Source organism: Dendrobates tinctorius, unplaced genomic scaffold, assembly GCF_039654945.1.
Source record: "Dendrobates tinctorius isolate UK_male_01 unplaced genomic scaffold, ASM3965494v1 ptg000043l, whole genome shotgun sequence".
Classification (NCBI taxonomy): domain Eukaryota; kingdom Metazoa; phylum Chordata; class Amphibia; order Anura; family Dendrobatidae; genus Dendrobates; species Dendrobates tinctorius.
The window spans coordinates 9,463,618-9,488,798 of NW_027361711.1; the positions used below are offsets into that span (position 1 = coordinate 9,463,618).

The window sequence follows — 25,181 nt, forward strand, 5'->3', positions numbered from 1 at the left end:
ATGACATTCCAGATGTTCTTGTTGGTACACAAGTCTGGAGATGCAACAGGCCATGGTAGCACATTTAGACCAGGCAGGTTGCTCACAGGAGCAACATGTTAGCTTGTGTTGTCATGTTGAAAAATGACTGCAACACTTTAGAAGAATGGTTGTGCCACTGGTTCCACAATTAAATCAATGTAACACTGAGCTATTAGTGGAATGAAGACTTGAGGGGTCCAGCTACCATACATTATGCCAATCCACACCATAATCCTGGGAGTAGCACATGAGCTTGGAATGACCTCCTCACAACATCCCACGTTTGTTTTGGACCCAATGATCGCAAGAGATTGGTCTGGAAAACCATGTGGGAAACACCATGAAGAGGTAGCATAATGTACAGTAACCTGACTCCTATTGTCTTTATTCTAGGTACACTAACAGCTCAGCATTATATTGACTTGGTCATAGAACCAGAGTTACCACCATTTCTCCAGTGTCCCAGTAGCTGCTTTTCAATATAACAACTCCAGGTCACATGTTACTCAAGCTTTTTTGAGCTGTCTGTGTAGCCTAAATGTACAGTCATGGCCTGCAGTGCCTCCAGACTTGTCTCCCTTTAAGCAAATCTAGGACTTCATTGATCGACAATTACAAAAGAAGCTTACATCAGAGGATCTTGATAATTTGCAGATTCAAATGCATTCAGTATGCCGGAACATTCCTCATACAACCATTAATGACCTCATAACATGTAATAATAATTTAAACACCATAGTAGCTGCAAAATAAGGAACTTAATGTAATACAGTAAGTAAAATATTACTCACAGAAGCTCACAGCACACACTGTAGGACTCAAAATTGCATAAGTAATGGAGCCTCACCTCAAGAAGTAGTAATAGCAGATACGATGAAATGACTATTTAAAAAATTGTAAAAACATTGTCAGAATTAAACAGTGCTATAATTAATTAGCAAGAGAGTTATGTTTTGCTTTCATTTTTATTGGCACCTACAGCTGATGAATGTTGAACTGTATGGACAATTCTGTTTTTATACTGTCTAAAAATGGCTGCAATAGTAATGTAATATTTTCAAACTTTTAAATTACCAGATTTCTTCTTAGCAGTGGCATTCAATAAATGTACATTATCTCCCAATAAAACTGTTCTGTCTGCAGAATTACTACTTTAGAATTCCCATTACTGTACTTTTATGTTGCCTCTGTTAAAGAACTAGATTCATGTAAGTTAACATTTTTGACTTCAAAGTGCCAATCCCTTAGACTTCTTGAGTTTCTGAACATTCTCTTCACCAGACTTGTAAAAGTTTTAATGTCATACGATCTGAATGTGGTAGAATTCACTTTAATTGATATTATAGGAGTGGTCCAAAATTAATATTGATTTCCATCTTAAATGTCTCTCTATTTATTTTAATAACATAATAGTTTTTCTAACATGCTTTAATTAAAAAGTCTCTAATTTAATGGCTTTTTTTATTTTGACCTATTTCTGTTTTGATGATCCTTTTTTTGATAATGCCCCGTGTATGCTGGGATACTCAAATGAGATATCATCAGGGGGCAGAGTCTTCAGCCACTGCTGCAGCATCTGTCCCCACCCTGAAATGAAGTGCCATCAGTATTGTCCATTTCAGGGTTTGGGCTAGTCTCTGGTGTACTTTGGATGGGCCAGTTGTCAATTCCGACGTATGCTGAGTACGAGCTCCCTTCTTAAAGGGAATCTGTCACCGGAAGATGGCGACCTATGTAAATAGCCTGTGTCCGGTCCGATGGGTGGTGTTTCTTATTTTTTTCTCCACCCCATCCACGGCCCCCGTCCGCGATCTTTTCCGGAATTCTAGTAGTTCGACTCCATAGTTCGCGTGCGCAAAGCAATCTTGCTTTGCGCATGCACGGTATGCTTTGCCCAACTGCGGGCCAAGCCGAAAATCATTACTGTGCATGCACCGGTACACTATGTCCCAGAACACAGGAAAATACTTCCAGGACATAGTGTACCGGCGCATGCGCAGTAATGATTTTCGGCTTTGCACACAGTTGGGCAAACCATACTGCGCGTGCGTGAAGCAAGATTGCTTTGTGCACATGCAAACTATGGAGTCGAACTACTAGAATTCAGGAAAAGATCGCAGATGGGGCCACGGATGGGGTGGAGAAAAAAAGAAGAAACACCGCCCATCGGACCGGACACAGGCCATTTACATAGGCCGCCAACTTCTGGTGACAGATTCCCTTTAATGTGCAATATTCTTCTTAGTTCAAAGTGACAGTGCACTCACTCATCAGATCTGATGAGAAGTGACAAGCCAGCAAGAGAGTGCACTGTCAGTGCACATTGTAAGGAGATAATTGAGAGAACAGAGACTTGCCCAAATCTTAAAATGGCATTCACAGATAATGCTTAATTTCAGGGTGGGGACAGTGTCTGCAGCAGTGACCGCAGCCTTTGCCCCTTGATGATGTCCCATTTAAGTAATCCAGCATGCACTGGGAATTCTCAAATAAAGCGTCATCAAAATGAAAAGGGGTTAAAAAAACAGATTAGTGAGCGAGGAATAAGATCTTTTTAATTAAACGATATTAGAAAAACTATTATAATATTAAAATAAATAGAGATATATGATGAAAATCAATATTAGTTTCGAACCACCCCTTTAATTAATCACTTTAAGTCGAATTTCTTAGTCCCAACAAGTTTGAACAACTTGCAATTCTATTAGTGCTAATTGCAAAAAATGCAATATTCTGCAATGTGTAAAATGTCAATGAGAATCAGTCACATGAAACTAACACGACCACAGACGCGACTGCGCAGGCTTAACCCCAATTGCCTTGCAGCTATTGCACCAAATGGTATAGCGCAGCAAATCGAGAGAGACTATCACAGCCTGTATAAAAGCCTAAGCAGGGATTGCAGCAACCTTTTTAATGGGATTTTAAACTAGCAAGAGGAATAGCCCAGCAGAGACCAGAAGACAATTGTCAAAGCATTGAACAAATGCTCCAGTCAGTAATAACTACAATAAATGCCAGAAAATGAAATGAGAGAATTAATCTGCAATGCTGAGTTGTAATTAATAAGGAGAAAGAGAGAGCGAGGGGCAAGTGGCAGCAGCCGTTTAGTGTCAGGCGATGTACTGGGGGCTCCTTCTCTCTTTCTACCTATCACAACCTTTCAGAACAATGGGACTACAATTCACCACAAATACAGACGATATAAATTGAATTTTGCAGAAAAATGCGAATTTCGAAAGATATGATAATCTCTACTCATTTTCATTTATATTCACATGTCTTCGGTTTAGGGAGAAGGTTTTTCAAATAATTGGATGATTGGAATTTTTTTTTATATGTGAAAGGAAGACAATTTAATATGACTATATTGAAAAACATTTGTTAAGGGACTAAGATAAGTTTACTGACAGCCATAAGTACAAAAAGTAAATAGCAGATAATGTTAATCAATCTAACCCTACGAAAAAATGGAAGCGTTCACTGTGCTCATGTGGATCGATACCTACAGTTTACATGTAGATGATTTTTTGATTATTACATTTTTCATGTGGGACATATCTTTAAAGTGACAATGCAAACTAACATTTAAAGGATTCTCCCTTTTTTTCATATAGGAAGAGGGCCATGTTTCAGAAGATAGTAGACCAGTCCAAAACATATGACAGTGAGGAGGCTTGGACAGAGTATCTGATGCTAGAACAGACTCGCAAAGAAATTGTCATGTATGTTACATGTCTCTATCAGTTTTGTGCTGGTTGTTATTTAATCATTTTTCAAAAAAATATTTGATTTGATTTCGATTTAACATTCATGTCAGTACTATATAAGAAAAGATCAAAGGCCCAGTTCAATGAATATCCCATCTCCATGCAATTACTGCAAGGAGATCGATGGGATATATTATTTTTTGTTGCTGTATGGTAGGATAATATGGCATTAGGACACCAGTCTATCTAAAAATCCATACAATAAAACAGCACTTTATCATCAGGACAAATTATTTGATTTTTCTTCCTTGTTAGGGCAATGATGATGACTGCATGTGATCTGTCAGCCATTGCAAAACCCTGGGAGATTCAGAGCAAGGTATGCTAACCCATTCTATGAAAAAATACATTTTTAAGACTCTATTAAAGGACTATGTCACCATGATTTTGCTGTGTACTCTGTGAGCACCATAATGTAGTAGCAGAGACACTGATTCCACTGATGTGTCACTTACTGGGCTGTGTTTTGCTGTTTCAATACAATCCATGTTTTATCAGCAAGAGATTATCAGTACAGGACCTGTGGCCTTGTGGCTGCTAGTCCAACCACACCCCCATCACTGATAATGGGGCAACATATAGTGAGGCTAAAAAGGTGGAGACACCTGAGCACAAAAACATATAAATCCCCTACAGTCCCTATATATATATATATATCTATAATAATAAATGCCCTAAGCAGCTTCCGGTTGTAACAACTTCCGTCCAGTTGTAACCGGTGACGTCACCGCACACCTCTTTCCATGTTAACCCTCAACACACCACTCCTCAACACACACACTCCTCTCACCTTTCACCATCTCCACTCACTCTTTCACTCCACATACGACCCTTTGGCCGGGGTCACACTGGCGAGGAATACGGGAGAGTGAGAGGCGCAAAAAGCACGCATTAGACACGGACCAATGATTCTCTATGGGGTCCCTCGCACCAGGCGTATATTTCTCCTCCGTATCCTTCGCTCCGTGCCACTCGCAGCATGCTGCGATTGTCAGCGTACTACTCCCGTAGTACGCCAATGCAAGTCTATGGGTGCGCAAAAAATACGGATTACACACGGAACACACGTGTGACTTGCGAGAAATACGCACCAGGTGTCTTTTAGCAAAGCCGGCAATTCAGTGCGCTATACAGTAAACTCACACTGACAGGTTTAATAAAGAAACGAAAGAATAGATATATACACATAGAATACATACATATATATATATATATACAGTATATATGCATTCTATGTGTCTATATCTATTCTTTGGTTTCTGTTATAAACCCTGTCATAGGGCTCCATTATATGTCCATTTTGCAAGTCTGCGAGAAAATCTCGCCATACGGATGCCATACGGATTACATACGGATGCTGACATGCGCAAAATACGCGACCACACCTTGATTACGGATGACATACGGAGCACTATTTAGGGGTCTGTCATCCGTATTACGCATGTAAAATACGGAGCGTATTTTGCGCAGGTTAGTGTGACTCCAGCCTTTCTCTCACTCCGTCTCTCATACTCACGCCGTCATCGCCGCTGATCCACGATCCCCGACATCTTCTTCCGCCGGCGCCATCCTGGATCCAGACGTCCTCCACGCCGGCGACATGTTCTTGCGGCGACGCCATTTTGGATCGGCGAAATCCCGCGATAGTTAAGATGGCGTCGCCGCAAGAACATGTCGCCGGCGTGGAGGACGTCGGGATCCAAAATGGCGTCGGCGAAATTTCGCGAGATTTCGCCGACGCCATTTTGGATCCCGACGGCATCCACGCCGGCGACATGTTCCTGCGGCGACGCTATTTTGGATCGGCGAAATCCCGCGATAGTCAAGATGGCGTCGCCGCAAGAACATGTCACCAGCGTGGAGGACGTCGGGATCCAAAATGGCGTCGGCGAAATCTCGCGAGATTTCGCCGACGCCATTTTGGATCCCGACGGCATCCACGCCGGCGACATGTTCCTGCGGCGACGCTATTTTGGATCGGCGAAATCCCGCGATACTCAAGATGGCGTCGCCGCAAGAACATGTCGCCGGCGAGGACGACGTCGGGATCCAAAATGGCGTCGGCGAAAACTCGCAAGATTTCGCCGACGCCATTTTGGATCCCGACGTCGTCCACGCCGGCAACATGTTCTTCCGGCGACGCCATCTTGAGTATCGCGGGATTTCACGATACTCAAGATGGCGTCGCCGCAAGAACATGTCGCTGGCGTGGACAACGTCTGGATCCAGGATGGCGCCGGCGGAAGAAGATGTCGGGGATCGTGGAGCAGCGGCGATGAAGGCGTGAGTATGAGAGACGGAGTGAGAGAAGGGGTCGTATGTGGAGTGAAAGAGTGAGTGGAGATGGTGAAAGGTGAGAGGAGTGTGTGTGTTGAGGGTTAACATGGCAAGAGGTGTGATGCTATCGCATCCTCCCGATGCGATAGCATCGGGCCATAATCTAGTATATATATATGTATGTAAATATATATATATATACTGTATATATATATATATATATATATACACACACACACACACACACACGTAGTATAGTAAATATCAGTCATCAAGTGTGGTGAAAGATTAATTTTGTCTGATGTGTATTATAATTTATATAATACATATCAGGCATCATTAACCCCTTTATCCCCAAGGGTGGTTTGCATGTTAATGACCAGGCCAATTTTTAGTTCTGACTAGAGTTGACCAAAACGGGTCGAAAAAATTCAAAAGTCGCCGACTTTTGGCAAAGTCGGGTTTCATGAAACGAAACCCGACCCTAGGATGAGGTCGGCCACGAGGTCGGCGACTTACGCGCCAAAGTCGCATTTCAAAAGTTTGTTTTGCGCTCTTTTTCAGCCAATCAGGATCCACGGACACTGTGGGCAATGTGATGACATAGGCACGGGTCACCACCATCTTTCAGAAGGGCATGCAAGTGATTGGCTTGCTTTGGTGGGCGTCACAGGGGGTATAAAAGGGCGTGCACGCCGACCGCCATCTTACTTCTGCCGATCTTAGTATAGGGAGAGGTTGCTGCTGATTCTGTAGGGAGAGTGTTAGGCAGGGAAGAAGACAAAAAAACTGCTTCTGCTGCTAGCGATTTGGCCTGCACAACACACCAGTCACTGTGTGTGCAGTGCAAGGGGAGGCTATATAGTGGTGTATCAGTGGTGTTGGTTGTTGGGCTGCCTTTTAAGGCTTCCTGACACGCTGGCATTGCTGTTTACCCACTGCTCCGCAAACTGCTTTTTTAAAAGCAATCCCAATTTTTTTTTTTTGTCCTGCTGAGAAGAAAAAAAAACTGCTTCTGCTGCTAGCAATTTGGCCTGCACAACACACCAGTCACTGTGTGTGCAGTGCAAGGGGAGGCTATATAGTGGTGTATCAGTGGTGTTGGTTGTTGGGCTGCCTTCTAAGGCTTCCTGACAGGCTGGCATTGCTGTGTACCCACTGCTCCGCAAACTGCTTTTTTAAAAGCAATCCAATCTCCCTTATCCTCTAGTCACTTTTGTCACAGCTGTGCCATCGAGCCTGTCACATAGCGCTCAGATATTCATTGGGCCTCACACAATCCAAAAGTGTCCAGTGTCCAAAAGTGTGTGCAGAGATTCAAAATCTCCCTTATCCTCTAGTCACTTTTGTCACAGCTGTGCCATCGAGCCTGTCACATAGCGCTCAGATATTCATTGGGCCTCACACAATCCAAAAGTGTCCACTGTCCACAAGTGTGTGCAGAAATTCAAAATCTCCCTTATCCTCTAGTCACTTTTGTCACAGCTGTGCCATCGAGCCTGTCACATAGCGCTCAGATATCAGTGGGCCTCACACAATCCAAAAGTGTCCACTGTCCACAAGTGTGTGCAGAAATTCAAAATCTCCCTTATCCTCTAGTCACTTTTGTCACAGCAGTGCCATCGAGCCTGTCACATAGCGCTCAGATATCAGTGGGCCTCACACAATCCAAAAGTGTCCACTGTCCACAAGTGTGTGCAGAAATTCAAAATCTCCCTTATCCTCTAGTCACTTTTGTCACAGCTGTGCCATCAAGCCTGTCACATAGCGTTCAGATATCAGTGGGCCTTACACAATCCAAAAGTGTCCACTGTCCACAAGTGTGTGCAGAAATTCAAAATCTCCCTTATCCTCTAGTCACTTTTGTCACAGCAGTGCCATCGAGCCTGTCACATAGCGCTGAGATATCAGTGGGCCTCACACAATCCAAAAGTGTCCAGTGTCCAAAAGTGTGTGCAGATATTCAAAATCTCCCTTATCCTCTAGTCACTTTTGTCACAGCAGTGCCATCGAGCCTGTCACATAGCGCTCAGATATCAGTGGGCCTCACACAATCCAAAAGTGTCCAGTGTCCAAAAGTGTGTGCAGATATTCAAAATCTCCCTTATCCTCTAGTCACTTTTGTCACAGCAGTGCCATCGAGCCTGTCACATAGCGCTCAGATATCAGTGGGCCTCACACAATCCAAAAGTGTCCACTGTCCACAAGTGTGTGCAGAAATTCAAAATCTCCCTTATCCTCTAGTCACTTTTGTCACAGCAGTGCCATCGAGCCTGTCACATAGCGCTGAGATATCAGTGGGCCTCACACAATCCAGAAGTGTCCAGTGTCCAAAAGTGTGTGCAGATATTCAAAATCTCCCTTATCCTCTAGTCACTTTTGTCACAGCAGTGCCATCGAGCCTGTCACATAGCGCTCAGATATCAGTGGGCCTCACACAATCCAAAAGTGTCCAGTGTCCAAAAGTGTGTGCAGATATTCAAAATCTCCCTTATCCTCTAGTCACTTTTGTTACAGCAGTGCCATCGAGCCTGTCACATAGCGCTCAGATATCAGTGGGCCTCACACAATCCAAAAGTGTCCAGTGTCCAAAAGTGTGTGCAGATATTCAAAATCTCCCTTATCCTCTAGTCACTTTTGTCACAGCAGTGCCATCGAGCCTGTCACATAGCGCTCAGATATCAGTGGGCCTCACACAATCCAAAAGTGTCCACTGTCCACAAGTGTGTGCAGAAATTCAAAATCTCCCTTATCCTCTAGTCACTTTTGTCACAGCAGTGCCATCGAGCCTGTCACATAGCGCTGAGATATCAGTGGGCCTCACACAATCCAAAAGTGTCCAGTGTCCAAAAGTGTGTGCAGATATTCAAAATCTCCCTTATCCTCTAGTCACTTTTGTCACAGCAGTGCCATCGAGCCTGTCACATAGCGCTCAGATATCAGTGGGCCTCACACAATCCAAAAGTGTCCACTGTCCACAAGTGTGTGCAGAAATTCAAAATCTCCCTTATCCTCTAGTCACTTTTGTCACAGCTGTGCCATTGAGCCTGTCACATAGCGCTCAGATATCAGTGGGCCTCACACAATCCAAAAGTGTCCACTGTCCACAAGTGTGTGCAGAAATTCAAAATCTCCCTTATCCTCTAGTCACTTTTATCACAGCAGTGCCATCGAGCCTGTCACATAGCGCTCAGATATCAGTGGGCCTCACACAATCCAAAAGTGTCCACTGTCCACAAGTGTGTGCAGAAATTCAAAATCTCCCTTATCCTCTAGTCACTTTTGTCACAGCAGTGCCATCGAGCCTGTCACATAGCGCTGAGATATCAGTGGGCCTCACACAATCCAAAAGTGTCCAGTGTCCAAAAGTGTGTGCAGATATTCAAAATCTCCCTTATCCTCTAGTCACTTTTGTCACAGCAGTGCCATCGAGCCTGTCACATAGCGCTCAGATATCAGTGGGCCTCACACAATCCAAAAGTGTCCAGTGTCCAAAAGTGTGTGCAGATCCTCCTCTCATCTTCCCCTTACTGTTGGGGTCCCCCAAGGATCGGTTCTAGGCCCCCTCCTCTTCTCCTTGTACACTGCCCCTATTGGTCAAACAATCAGTAGATTTGGTTTCCAGTACCATCTCTATGCTGATGACACCCAATTATACGCTTCTTCTCCTGACATCACGCCAGCCTTTTTAGAAAACACAGGCGATTGTCTAAACGCTGTGTCTAATATCATGTCCTCACTATATCTGAAACTGAACCTGTCAAAGACTGAACTCCTGGTGTTTCCTCCCTCTACTAATGTACCTATACCCGACATTGCCATTTCTGTGTGTGGTTCCACTATTACTCCCCAGCAACAGGCCCGCTGTCTTGGGGTCATACTTGATTCCGAGCTTTCCTTTGCCCCCCACATTCGATCACTGGCTCGCTCTTGTCATCTGCACCTCAAAAACATTTCTAGAATTCGACCTTTTCTTACCTTTGACTCTGCAAAAACTCTTACTGTTTCTCTTATTCATTCTCGTCTCGACTATTGTAACTCTCTTCTAATCGGTCTCCCTCTTACCAAACTCTCCCCTCTCCAATCTGTCTTGAATGCTGCAGCCAGGATCATATTCCTCACCAATCGTTACACCGATGCCTCTACCTTGTGCCAGTCATTACACTGGCTACCCATCCACTCCAGAATTCAGTATAAACTTATTACCCTCACTCACAAAGCCCTCCATGGCTCAGCACCACCCTACATCTCCTCCCTTGTTTCAGTATACCACCCTACCCGCGCCCTCCGTTCTGCTGATGACCTGAGGTTAGCATCCTCAATAGTCAGAACCTCCCACTCCCGTCTCCAAGACTTTACACGTGCCGCGCCAATTCTTTGGAATGCACTTCCCAGGTCAATACGATTAGTCCCCAATCCCCACAATTTTAAGCGTGTCCTGAAAACGCATTTATTCAGACTGGCCTATCGCCTCAACACATTAACCTAATCTATCCCTGTGTGGCAGAGCCAAAAGTTTTACCATAACCAGGTTCCCCGCATCATTCTCCCACATGCTTTATGCATCCATTAGCCCTCTGTGTCCGTACTGTCACACACCTAACATTATGGCTGGTCCATACAATCAGGGCAACTGTTACCACCCACCTTTCGTGTCTACCTCTTTCCTCATAGACTGTAAGCTTGCGAGCAGGGCCCTCTTTCCTCTTGGTATTTGCTATAATCTACTGTATGTGATTATTGTTATGCTGTAATGTCTATTGTCTGTACAAATCCCCTCTGAAATGTAAAGTGCTGCGGAATATGTCGGCGCTATAAAAAATAAAACTTATTATTATTATTATATTCAAAATCTCCCTTATCCTCTAGTCACTTTTGTCACAGCAGTGCCATCGAGCCTGTCACATAGCGCTCAGATATCAGTGGGCCTCACACAATCCAAAAGTGTCCACTGTCCACAAGTGTGTGCAGAAATTCAAAATCTCCCTTATCCTCTAGTCACTTTTGTCACAGCAGTGCCATCGAGCCTGTCACATAGCGCTGAGATATCAGTGGGCCTCACACAATCCAAAAGTGTCCAGTGTCCAAAAGTGTGTGCAGATATTCAAAATCTCCCTTATCCTCTAGTCACTTTTGTCACTGCAGTGCCATCGAGCCTGTCACATAGCGCTCAGATATCAGTGGGCCTCACACAATCCAAAAGTGTCCAGTGTCCACAAGTGTGTGCAGATATTCAAAATCTCCCTTATCCTCTAGTCACTTTTGTCACAGCAGTGCCATCGAGCCTGTCACATAGCGCTCAGATATCAGTGGGCCTCACACAATCCAAAAGTGTCCAGTGTCCAAAAGTGTGTGCAGATATTCAAAATCTCCCTTATCCTCTAGTCACTTTTGTCACAGCAGTGCCATCGAGCCTGTCACATAGCGCTCAGATATCAGTGGGCCTCACACAATCCAAAAGTGTCCAGTGTCCAAAAGTGTGTGCAGATATTCAAAATCTCCCTTATCCTCTAGTCACTTTTGTCACAGCAGTGCCATCGAGCCTGTCACATAGCGCTCAGATATCAGTGGGCCTCACACAATCCAAAAGTGTCCACTGTCCACAAGTGTGTGCAGAAATTCAAAATCTCCCTTATCCTCTAGTCACTTTTGTCACAGCAGTGCCATCGAGCCTGTCACATAGCGCTGAGATATCAGTGGGCCTCACACAATCCAAAAGTGTCCAGTGCCCAAAAGTGTGTGCAGATATTCAAAATCTCCCTTATCCTCTAGTCACTTTTGTCACAGCAGTGCCATCGAGCCTGTCACATAGCGCTCAGATAACAGTGGGCCTCACACAATCCAAAAGTGTCCAGTGTCCAAAAGTGTGTGCAGATATTCAAAATCTCCCTTATCCTCTAGTCACTTTTGTCACAGCAGTGCCATCGAGCCTGTCACATAGCGCTCAGATATCAGTGGGCCTCACACAATCCAAAAGTGTCCACTGTCCACAAGTGTGTGCAGAAATTCAAAATCTCCCTTATCCTCTAGTCACTTTTATCACAGCAGTGCCATCGAGCCTGTCACATAGCGCTGAGATATCAGTGGGCCTCACACAATCCAAAAGTGTCCAGTGTCCAAAAGTGTGTGCAGATATTCAAAATCTCCCTTATCCTCTAGTCACTTTTGTCACAGCAGTGCCATCGAGCCTGTCACATAGCGCTCAGATATCAGTGGGCCTCACACAATCCAAAAGTGTCCACTGTCCAAAAGTGTGTGCAGATATTCAAAATCTCCCTTATCCTCTCGTCACTTTGGTCACAGCTGTGCCATCGAGCCTGTCACATAGCGCTCAGATATCAGTGGGCCTCACACAATCCAAAAGTGTCCAGTGTCCAAAAGTGTGTGCAGATATTAAAAATCTCCCTTATCCTCTAGTCACTTTTGTCACAGCAGTGCCATCGAGCCTGTCACATAGCGCTCAGATATCAGTGGGCCTCACACAATCCAAAAGTGTCCACTGTCCACAAGTGTGTGCAGAAATTCAAAATCTCCCTTATCCTCTAGTCACTTTTGTCACAGCAGTGCCATCGAGCCTGTCACATAGCGCTGAGATATCAGTGGGCCTCACACAATCCAAAAGTGTCCAGTGTCCAAAAGTGAGTGCAGATATTCAAAATCTCCCTTATCCTCTAGTCACTTTTGTCACAGCAGTGCCATCGAGCCTGTCACATAGCGCTCAGATATCAGTGGGCCTCACACAATCCAAAAGTGTCCAGTGTTCAAAAGTGTGTGCAGATATTCAAAATCTCCCTTATCCTCTAGTCACTTTTGTCACAGCAGTGCCATCGAGCCTGTCACATAGCGCTCAGATATCAGTGGGCCTCACACAATCCAAAAGTGTCCACTGTCCACAAGTGTGTGCAGAAATTCAAAATCTCCCTTATCCTCTAGTCACTTTTGTCACAGCAGTGCCATCGAGCCTGTCACATAGCGCTGAGATATCAGTGGGCCTCACACAATCCAAAAGTGTCCAGTGTCCAAAAGTGTGTGCAGATATTCAAAATCTCCCTTATCCTCTAGTCACTTTTGTCACAGCAGTGCCATCGAGCCTGTCACATAGCACTCAGATATCAGTGGGCCTCACACAATCCAAAAGTGTCCAGTGTCCAAAAGTGTGTGCAGATATTCAAAATCTCCCTTATCCTCTAGTCACTTTTGTCACAGCAGTGCCATCGAGCCTGTCACATAGCGCTCAGATATCAGTGGGCCTCACACAATCCAAAAGTGTCCACTGTCCACAAGTGTGTGCAGAAATTCAAAATCTCCCTTATCCTCTAGTCACTTTTGTCACAGCAGTGCCATCGAGCCTGTCACATAGCTCTGAGATATCAGTGGGCCTCACACAATCCAAAAGTGTCCAGTGTCCAAAAGTGTGTGCAGATATTCAAAATCTCCCTTATCCTCTAGTCACTTTTGTCACAGCAGTGCCATCGAGCCTGTCACATAGCTCTGAGATATCAGTGGGCCTCACACAATCCAAAAGTGTCCAGTGTCCAAAAGTGTGTGCAGATATTCAAAATCTTCCTTATCCTCTAGTCACTTTTGTCACAGCAGTGCCATCGAGCCTGTCACATAGCGCTCAGATATCAGTGGGCCTCACACAATCCAAAAGTGTCCACTGTCCACAAGTGTGTGCAGAAATTCAAAATCTCCCTTATCCTCTAGTCACTTTTGTCACAGCAGTGCCATCGAGCCTGTCACATAGCGCTGAGATATCAGTGGGCCTCACACAATCCAAAAGTGTCCAGTGTCCAAAAGTGTGTGCAGATATTCAAAATCTCCCTTATCCTCTAGTCACTTTTGTCACAGCAGTGCCATCGAGCCTGTCACATAGCGCTCAGATATCAGTGGGCCTCACACAATCCAAAAGTGTCCACTGTCCAAAAGTGTGTGCAGATATTCAAAATCTCCCTTATCCTCTCGTCACTTTGGTCACAGCTGTGCCATCGAGCCTGTCACATAGCGCTCAGATATCAGTGGGCCTCACACAATCCAAAAGTGTCCAGTGTCCAAAAGTTTGTGCAGAAATTCAAAATCTCCCCTGTCCTATAGACACCTTGTACCTTGTTTTACATTACTATATAGTTTGTTGGATTTTGTCTACATTTCTACCAAAAATGAGGAAGGCTGGTGGAAGAGGCCGTGGAATTGGGCCGGGGTTGGCAGCTGGTAATGATGGTGTTGGTGGTGGATCTGATGGTAGTGGCAAGAGCAAAATAGGACCGAATGCAGGAGGTGCTGACCCTGCGTCATCGTCTGGCTACATAAGGCCTCGAACGCTTAGTTTTCTAGGAGTTGGCAAACCGCTTTTAAAGCCAGAGCATCAGGAAAAAGTTTTGTCTTACATTGCTGACTCAGCCTCCAGCTCTATCGCCTCCTCTTCTTCAGTTGTAAAAAGTAAAAGCACTGAGTCGTCATTGGAGGCTCATGTTCATGAACCACACCTTTCCTTGTGTCCTTCACCCCAACCAAGATTGAAGGATGACGCAGGCCATACTACTGATTACTCCATGGAGCTGTTTTCACATACCATGCCTGGATTATCAAGTGAAATGGTGAATTACCCAGGCCAAGATGAATCTGACATGGAGTGCACTGATGCACAGCCGCTGATGGATGATTCTGCTGGTACATTCAATCAGAGCACTACATTGTCCTCGCAGTGTACAGAGCCAGATTCTGACCCTGATGAGACTCAGGTGCCCCTTCCCGCACACTATACCACCATACACGGTGACACAGAGGAAGGTGCACATGACATAGAAGAGGAGGTGATGGATGACCCAGTTGTTGACCCAGATTGGCATCCATTGGGGGAAGAGGGTGCTGCTTCCAATAGCTCAGATGAGGAGCATCCACAGCAGACATCGACATCGCAACAGCTGTTATCTGGCAGGCCCGGAGCACTCCAAAGACAGGTTCCAAACATCAAAAGAGTTGCTGGACAGCTTGTCCAGAGGGTCAAAAGATCACAGCGTGCTAGGCCGCAAAATGTCTGCCAAAGCAGGAAGAGTGCAGTATGGCACTTTTTTGAACAAAATCCTCATGATCAGGCCAAGGTTATCTGTAAGAAGTGCGCAAAGACCTTTAGCCGAGGGAAAAATCTGAAAAATTTGAATACCAGTTGCATGCTTAGACATTTAACCAGCATGCACTTGCAAGCGTGGACACAACACCAAACCTCAAGTGCCACATGTGCAACTGATCACAACGAAGGTAGTCAGCAACGCTACATTGTTTCCCCCACTGTAAGCCCACCGGTTAGCACAGCAGCAAATGTTGAGGTGTCGTTGCAAGACCACAGCAGTCAGGGAATCCCACTGTTATATCAACGAAAGACTGATTCTAGGCCATCAGAAAGAACACCAACTCCATCACCATCATCAACCCTCTCTCAGTCCACCCTGTCCACCGCTACTTCCACCATATGCAGCTCTCAAGTCCAGCTCACCCTCCCAGACACTATGAGTAGGTCAAGAAAGTACTCAGTCTCTCATCCGCGTATACTGGGTTTGAACGCCCACATTGCCAAGCTAATCTCGTTTGAGATGATGCCCTTTCGGTTGGTGGAAAGCACAGCTTTCCGCGAACTCATGGCCTATGCAGTACCACGCTATGACCTACCCAGTCGCCACTTCTTCTCTCGCAAAGCCATCCCAGCCCTCCACCATCATGTGAAAGACCGCATTGTCCATGCACTCAAGCAGTCAGTGAGCGGAAAGGTGCACCTCACAACTGATGCATGGTCCAGTCGGCATGGCCAGGGCCGTTACGTGTCCATCACTGCGCACTGGGTTAATGTGGTGGATGCAGGGTCCACAGGGGACAGCGGTGGTGGGACAGTGCTGCCTAGCCCACGGTATAGGAAACAGTTGGCTGTAGGCGTTCGACCCTCCTCCTCCTCCTCCTCCTCCAGAAGCGAAAGCTCGTCCACAGAGCGCAGTCGTACGAGCACTCCATCTGCAGCTGCCACTGTTGCACACGATGTGTCCCCCTATCGAGCAGCTAGTGGAAAGCGTCAGCAGGCTGTGTTGCAGATGATGTGTTTGGGCGACAGACACACTGCCGAGGTGCTGGCCGAGTACTTGAAGCGACAAACTGAGTCATGGCTGGGCAGTGTACATCTTGAGGCAGGCAAGGTAGTTAGTGATAACGGCCGTAATTTTGTGGCAGCCATAGCCCTTTCAAAACTCAGCCACATACCTTGCTTGGCTCACACCTTGAACCTGGTGGTGCAGTGCTTCCTCAAAAATTATCCAGAGTTAACAGCCCTGCTCCAGAAGGTGCGAAGACTGTGCGCGCACATCCGCCGGTCGCCTGTACACTCCGTTCGTGCAGCGATTGCTCCACCTTCCCAACCACCGCCTCATTATCGACATTGCAACAAGGTGGAACTCCACCCTGCACATGGTGGAGCGGCTGTGCGAGCAGAGGCAGGCCATAATGCATTTGTGGGAGGATACACGGCCAGGCACTTTGAGAGCAGACATGGAGTTGACAGGTGTGCAGTGGTCGAAGCTGAAAGACCTTTGTAAAGTCCTTCAGTGTTTTGAGGAATGCACACGGCTGGTAAGCGCAGACGACGCCATCCTAAGCATGAGCATCCCACTTATGCGTCTGCTCATGCAAACTTTGACGCACTTTAAGGAGCAGGCGTCTGCAGCCAATGTTGATGCGGAGGAAGAGGAGGAGGGAATCCTTGATGACATTCAGCCATTCTCTGCTCATGGACCTCTCCTGGACGAGGTGGAGGAAGAAGAGGAGGAGGAGGATGATGATGGGGATGATTACTTAGGGGAGGAGGATGCATCTCGTGGGGCAAGTGAAAATGTTGGCGTGGCAAGGTCTGGTACAGGGTTTGTGCGTGACTGGAGGGATGTGGATTTGCCAGAAAGTGCTCCTCCACCCAGCACTCGCAGTGCATCATTGACACCGGGAACATTGTCCCACATGTCAGATTATGCCTTGCGGATCCTAAAAAGGGACCCCCGCATTGCCAAAATGATGAACGATGACGACTACTGGTTGGCCAGCATCCTGGATCCACGCTATAAAGGCAAATTACAAAACATCATGCCACAGGAGAACCTTGACCTAATATTGGCTAATAAACAAGCAACTCTGGTAAATCGGTTGCTTGAGGCATTCCCAGCACACAGCAGCGGTGATGGTTCTCACACGAGCCGTACGGGCCGGGGGCAGCTTGGCAGAGGTGTTCGTGGTGCACACAGCAGAAGTGGCGTTGGAGACAGGGGTTTCATGACAATGTTGTGGACTGATTTTTCAAATACCGCTCACACAACTGGTAATACTGCATCGATGGAAAGTGACAGGAGACAGCAGTTGTCAACTATGGTTACAAACTACTTTTCCTCCCATATCGATGTTCTCCCACACAGGTCATTCCCCTTTGACTATTGGGCCGCTAAACTGGACACCTGGCCTGAATTGGCCCAATATGCCTTACAGGAGCTCGCTTGCCCAGCTGCAAGTGTGCTATCGGAAAGAGTCTTCAGTGCAGCTGGATCAATCCTGACAGAAAATAGGACCCGTCTGTCAACCCAAAATGTGGATGATCTAACCTTCATTAAAATGAACCACGCGTGGGTTTCCAAGGATTTTGTCCCACCTTCCCCTGATGACACATAGGGTGACAGAAAAATGGCTTGCTTTGGTCCACCTCTTCCTGGTACTTCACCTATTTCGCCTTTTGCATCAGCTGAATGTCCAACATCAACATATGCCACTTTCTAAAACTCCCTAACTGTGCTGCCTCCCCCCCCATGGCCGGGGTCACCACCTACCGCACGACACCGTGCGAGTGCCGTTGCCCTGGACAGGTGGGTAGGCCGACTCTTGGGCGCGGGCACTGGCACAGGGTCCCTGATAGTGCAATCAAGTGTCTCTGACGGTGGTGGTGCACACCCGCCGTCAGACACACCGCTGTACTATGAGGGGCCCAGTGCCAGTACCGACGCCCACGAGTGGGCCCCCCTTGCTTGGGCAGGGCCCCAGCATTTGCAATCTTTACCTCTCCCTGCTCCTCCGCTGTGTAATCTGGGCCGTCAAATCCATACTGTGCCTGATACCGTCTGAGCCTGCCTCCTGAGACATACATTTTGAATGTGTACGCTATCCATACATGTTATCCAGGGATACGGTACCCTTTCTAACCTTTGTGCAATCACGTGCAATCCATACTGGGCCTAACACCGTCTGAGCCTGCCTCATGCTGTATAGACATATATTTTGAATGTGTACGCTATCCATACATGTTATCCAGGGATACGTACCCTTTCTAACCTTTGTGCAATCACGTGCAATCCATACTGGGCCTAACACCGTCTGAGCCTGCCTCATGCTGTATAGACATATATTTTGAATGTGTACGCTATCCATACATGTTATCCGGTGATACGGTACCCTTTCTAACCTTTGTGCAATCACGTGCAATCCATACTGGGCCTAACACCGTCTGAGCCTGCCTCATGCTGTATAGACATATATTTTGAATGTGTACGCTATCCATACATGTTATCCGGGGATACGGTACCCTTTCTAACCTTTGTGCAATCACGTGCAATCCATACTGGGCCTAACACTGTCTGAGCCTGCCTCCTGAGACATATATTTTGAATGTGTACGCTATCCATACATGTTATCCAGGGATACGGTACCCTTTCTAACCTTTGTGCAATCACGTGCAATCCATACTGGGCCTAACACCGTCTGTGCCTGCCTCCTGAGACATATATTTTGAATGTGTACGCTATCCATACATGTTATCTGGGGATACGGTACCCTTTCTAACCTTTGTGCAATCACGTGCAATCCATACTGGGCCTAACACCGTCTGAGCCTGCCTCATGCTGTATAGACATATATTTTGAATGTGTACGCTGTCCATACATGTTATCCGGGGATACGGTACCCTTTCTAACCTTTGTGCAATCACGTGCAATCCATACTGGGCCTAACACCGTCTGAGCCTGCCTCATGCTGTATAGACATATATTTTGAATGTGTACGCTATCCATACATGTTATCCGGGGATACGGTACCCTTTCTAACCTTTGTGCAATCACGTGCAATCCATACTGGGCCTAACACCGTCTGAGCCTGCCTCCTGAGACATATATTTTGAATGTGTACGCTATTCATACATGTTATCCAGGGATACGGTACCCTTTCTAACCTTTGTGCAATCACGTGCAATCCATACTGGGCCTAACTCCGTCTGAGCCTGCCTCATGCTGTATAGACATATATTTTGAATGTATACGCTATCCATACATGTTATCCGGTGATACGGTACCCTTTCTAACCTTTGTGCAATCACGTGCAATCCATACTGGGCCTAACACTGTCTGAGCCTGCCTCCTGAGACATATATTTTGAATGTGTACGCTATCCATACATGTTATCCAGGGATACGGTACCCTTTCTAACCTTTGTGCAATCACGTGCAATCCATACTGGGCCTAACACCGTCTGAGCCTGCCTCATGCTGTATAGACATATATTTTGAATGTGTACGCTATCCATACATGTTATCCGGTGATACGGTACCCTTTCTAACCTTTGTGCAATCACGTGCAATCCATACTGGGCCTAACACCGTCTGAGCCTGCCTCATGCTGTATAGACATATATTTTGAATGTGTACGCTATCCATACATGTTATCCGGGGATACGGTACCCTTTCTAACCTTTGTGCAATCACGTGCAATCCATACTGGGCCTAACACCGTCTGAGCCTGCCTCCTGAGACATATATTTTGAATGTGTACGCTATCCATACATGTTATCCAGGGATACGGTACCCTTTCTAACCTTTGTGCAATCACGTGCAATCCATACTGGGCCTAACACCGTCTGAGCCTGCCTCCTGAGACATATATTTTGAATGTGTACGCTATCCATACATGTTATCTGGGGATACGGTACCCTTTCTAACCTTTGTGCAATCACGTGCAATCCATACTGGGCATAACACCGTCTGAGCCTGCCTCATGCTGTATAGACATATATTTTGAATGTGTACGGTATCCATACATGTTATCCGGGGATACGGTACCCTTTCTAACCTTTGTGAAATCACGTGCAATCCATACTGGGCCTAACACCGTCTGAGCCTGCCTCATGCTGTATAGACATATATTTTGAATGTGTACGCTATCCATACATGTTATCCAGGGATACGGTACCCTTTCTAACCTTTGTGCAATCACGTGCAATCCAAACTGGGCCTAACACCGTCTGAGCCTGCCTCATGCTGTATAGACATATATTTTGAATGTGTACGCTATCCATACATGTTATCCGGTGATACGGTACCCTTTCTAACCTTTGTGCAATCACGTGCAATCCATACTGGGCCTAACACCGTCTGAGCCTGCCTCATGCTGTATAGACATATATTTTGAATGTGTACGCTATCCATACATGTTATCCGGGGATACGGTACCCTTTCTAACCTTTGTGCAAATACGTGCAATCCATATTGGGCCTAACACCGTCTGAGCCTGCCTCCTGAGACATATATTTTGAATGTGTACGCTATCCATACATGTTATCCAGGGATACGGTACCCTTTCTAACCTTTGTGCAATCACGTGCAATCCATACTGGGCCTAACACCGTCTGAGCCTGCCTCCTGAGACATATATTTTGAATGTGTACGCTATCCATACATGTTATCTGGGGATACGGTACCCTTTCTAACCTTTGTGCAATCACGTGCAATCCATACTGGGCCTAACACCGTCTGAGCCTGCCTCATGCTGTATAGACATATATTTTGAATGTGTACGCTATCCATACATGTTATCCGGGGATACGGTACCCTTTCTATCCTTTGTGCAATCACGTGCAATCCATACTGGGCCTAACACCGTCTGAGCCTGCCTCATGCTGTATAGACATATATTTTGAATGTGTACGCTATCCATACATGTTATCCGGGGATACGGTACCCTTTCTAACCTTTGTGCAATCCACGTGCAATCCATACTGGGCCTAACACCGTCTGTGCCTGCCTCCTGAGACATATATTTTGAATGTGTACGCTATCCATACATGTTATCCAGGGATACGGTACCCTTTCTTACCTTTGTGCAATCACGTGCAATCCATACTGGGCCTAACACCGTCTGAGCCTGCCTCATGCTGTATAGACATATATTTTGAATGTGTACGCTATCCATACATGTTATCCAGGGATACGGTACCCTTTCTAACCTTTGTGCAATCACGTGCAATCCATACTGGGCCTAACACCGTCTGAGCCTGCCTCATGCTGTATAGACATATATTTTGAATGTGTACGCTATCCATACATGTTATCCGGGGATACGGTACCCTTTCTAACCTTTGTGCAATCACGTGCAATCCATACTGGGCCTAACACCGTCTGAGCCTGCCTCCTGAGACATGTATTTTGAATGTGTACGCTATCCATACATGTTATCTGGGGATACGGTACCCTTTCTCATCTTTGTGCAATCACGTGTAATCCATACTGGGCGTGAGAACGGCTGGCGAGCTGTTAAGCAAGCTACAGCACCTGTCCAGATAAGTACAGGGATTCCCTAGCGAGGAGACTTATTTGATTGTTTTCAATGTTGGGAAAGCAATTTTTGGGGAGCACTATACTCTGGAGAATGATAGATGGGGCCCACCATACACTGGAACATTCCAAAGGTGGACATCAGTCACTGGAGCAGCATTTACAGGGCCCATTATACACTAGAGCATTAGAAATGGGGCCCATTATGTTTGGAGCATTATTTGGGCCCATAAGACAGTGGAGCTTCATCCATGGGGACCAACATATACTGTAGCATTATGTGGAGCTCATCATATACTGTTTCAAACATTATATGGGACCAATGATTCTGTATGGAGAAATAGATGGGCCTCGTCATGAGATGTAAAAAAGTGAGGTATTTTTCATTGGACTATACCGCTATTTCTATGCCATATCGGAGCATGATGAGTTGTGGTATGTGTTAAAGGGGCGCTCTTTTGCCCAGGGCACATGAAAACCTGGAGCCAGCCCTCCCCCCCCACAGTTTGTAGCCAAATAACCCCCATTTTTCAGTGCGTAACTTGTATTATGAAGTTAATTAAGGTTGACAAGCTTAAGAAAGAAGAATTGATGCTTTTGGCATTCAAATGGGCACTGTAGGTGTGTTTCCTGTCCTCCTCTCACTGCCGACTTTTATTCCCCGTTGACTTACATTGGGTTTCGTGTTTCGGGACGACCCCGACTTTTCCCTATAATCGGACGATCTTGCTCGACCCGACTTTTGGAAAAGTCGGGTTTCACGAAACGAAACGCGACCCTAAAAAACCAAAAGTCGCTCAACTCTAGTTCTGACCACTGTCCCTTCATGAGGTAATAACTCTGGAATGCTTCCATGGATCCTGGTGGTTCTGACATTTTTTTTTTCATGTGACATATTGTCCTTCATGATAGTGGTAAAATTTCTTTGATATGACTTGCGTTTGTTTGTGAAAAAACAGAAATTTGGCAAAAATTTCACAATTTTCCAACTTTGAATTTTCATGTCTCGGCTACCCCCATCAACCAAGACCTTGAAGAAATTCCGACGCTGGGGGCGCTATAACCTTAAACCTCAGCGCCGTTAAAATGCGGCGTTGTGGTTTAAGTACCCTTAACTGCCACTGTTAAAAGGCATATCGCGTTTATTAAGGGGTTAAATGTAACTCTCATCATTCTCCCCGCTTGTGCCAATTGCTGGTAGAGCAGGGGGAATGACAAAAGCCGTGTTCAGCATCCGGCGCCGGGGAACAGCGCTTACTGCAACACTTTTTCCCTTGAGCCCATCCATTTGGTACTGATGTGGCACACGCATGCCACACATGTGCTGCAAGTATTACACACAGAGACACTGACATCTCCTGTACCGGAAATATCAGGACATGTGAAAGAGGCCTTATAGTGGGTTTTCATATTTGGCAGCTGTCACACGCTAAAAGACGCTTTTTATTGCAAAAAATAGTTTTCGCATCACCAAATTTTGAGAGCTATAATTTTTCCTTATTTTGGCCCACAGAATCATGTGAGGTCTTGTTTTTTGCGGGACGAGTTTATGTTTTTATTGCTACCATTTTCAGGCACATGACATTTTTTGATCGCTTTTTATTACGATTTTTGGGAGGCAGAATGAACAAAAACCAGCAATTCATGAATTGGCGTTTATACCGCTCCGCATGTGGTAAAATAGATAAAGCGGTTTTATTGTTCGAGTTAGTATGATTACAGTGATACCTCATTTATATCATTTTTTATGTTTTGGCGCTTTTATACAATAAAAATTATTTTATATAAAAAATAATTATTTTTTGCATGACTTTATTCTGAGAGCTATTTTTATTTTTTGGCTGATGACCAGTGTGGTGGCTCATTTTTTGCGGGACAAGATGACGTTTTCAGCGGTACCATGTTTATTTATATTTGTCTTTTTGATTACGTGTTATTCCACTTTTTGTTCGGCGATATGATGATAAAGCATTTTTTTTGCCTTGTTTTTTTTTTTATTTTTTTAATGGGGTTCACTAAAGAGGTTAACTAGTGGGACAGTTTTATAGGTCGGGTCGTTATGGATGCCGCGATACCAAATACTGTATGTGTACTTTTATTGTTTAGAATTTTTTTTCATTCAAATATTTATTTATTGATATAATAAATATTGATTTTTTTTTTATATTTTTTTTTTTTTTTTTACACTTTGTCCCCCTATGGGACACTCAATTTGTGCAGGCTGATGGCTTATATGACATGCAGATGAAGCAGCATCTGCATGCTATATAAGCTGTCAGCGCTGCACTTTCTGCACACTGACCTGAGAGACTTCCTAACATGTACTGCGCATGACATGAAGTTTCTTACTTCTGGTAACCAGGATGTCATCATGACGATATTGGGTTACCATAGCAGCAATCAGGACCCCGTGTCACGCCGCGGAGTCTCCAATCCAAAAGCAGAGGGGCTGTCATCCCCTCTGCCGGCACCGAAATGCTGTGATCTTGTTTGATCGCAGTGTCCCGGGGTTTAAAGTGCCGAGAGTGGTCTGTGACCACTCCTGGCACTTAGTGCCAGGTGTAAGCTATGAGAATCAGCTGACACCCAGCTGCGATCGGCCGTGCTCCCGTTGGGAGCGCGGCTGATCGCCATAAGGACTTTCCCGCCCATGGGAATTAAGTCCCAGGGCACATGGACGGGATAGTACGTCAGATGGCAGAAGGGGGTTAATCTTTCACCACACTTGATATTTATTATAATAAATATATATATATGTATATATATATATATATATATATATACTCGTGTATAAGCCGAGTTTTTCAGCACATTTTTTTGTGCTGAAAACGCCCCACTCGGCTTATACACGAGTCATTGTCCCAGAAGGCTGGCGGGGGAAGGGGAGTGGCGGAGCAGTGGGTCACAGAGGCAGTGTGCCACGTGATCGCTCTGCACAGGAAAAGTTGCTGGAAGCCGGCACCAACAAGATGCTGTGAGGGCATGCTGGAGGGTGAGTAGGATGTTTGTTTTTTTGTAATATGAAGCATGCATACCAGGACGGGAGGGGGGAAGCCATGCACACCAGGACAGTGACAGGTGGAGCCACACATACCAGGACAGGGCGGGGGAACCACGCATACCAGGACAGCGACGGGGGAGCCACGCATACCAGGACAGCGACGGGGGGAGCCACGCATACCAGGACAGCAACGGGGGGAGCCATGCATACCAAAACAGGATGGGGGAGCCACGCATACCAGGACAGGGGAAGCCATGTATACCAGGACAGCTACAGGGGGAGCCACGCATACCAGGACAGCAATGAGGGAGCCACACATACCAGGACAGCTACAGGGCGAGCCACGCATATCAGGACTGGACAGGGGAGCCACGCATACCAGGACAGGACGTAGGAGCCATGTATACAAGGACCGGGAAGGGGGAGCCATGCACACCAGGACAGGATGAGGGGACAATGCATACCTGGCTTATACTCGAGTCAATAAGCTTACGCAGTTTTC

At 45.9% G+C, this 25,181-nt stretch overlaps 1 protein-coding gene across 2 annotated transcripts in view; it reads left to right on the forward strand.

The window, feature by feature from the left end:
- PDE6A (phosphodiesterase 6A) overlaps nt 1-25,181 on the forward strand; it is a 268,275-nt gene that overhangs the window by 214,345 nt on the left and 28,749 nt on the right. For both annotated transcript variants that reach the window (XM_073575291.1, XM_073575292.1), the window contains exons 17-18: nt 3,639-3,746; nt 4,047-4,110. In XM_073575291.1, coding sequence (XP_073431392.1) covers nt 3,639-3,746; nt 4,047-4,110 — 172 coding nt within the window. The remainder of the gene's footprint in view (nt 1-3,638; nt 3,747-4,046; nt 4,111-25,181) is intronic.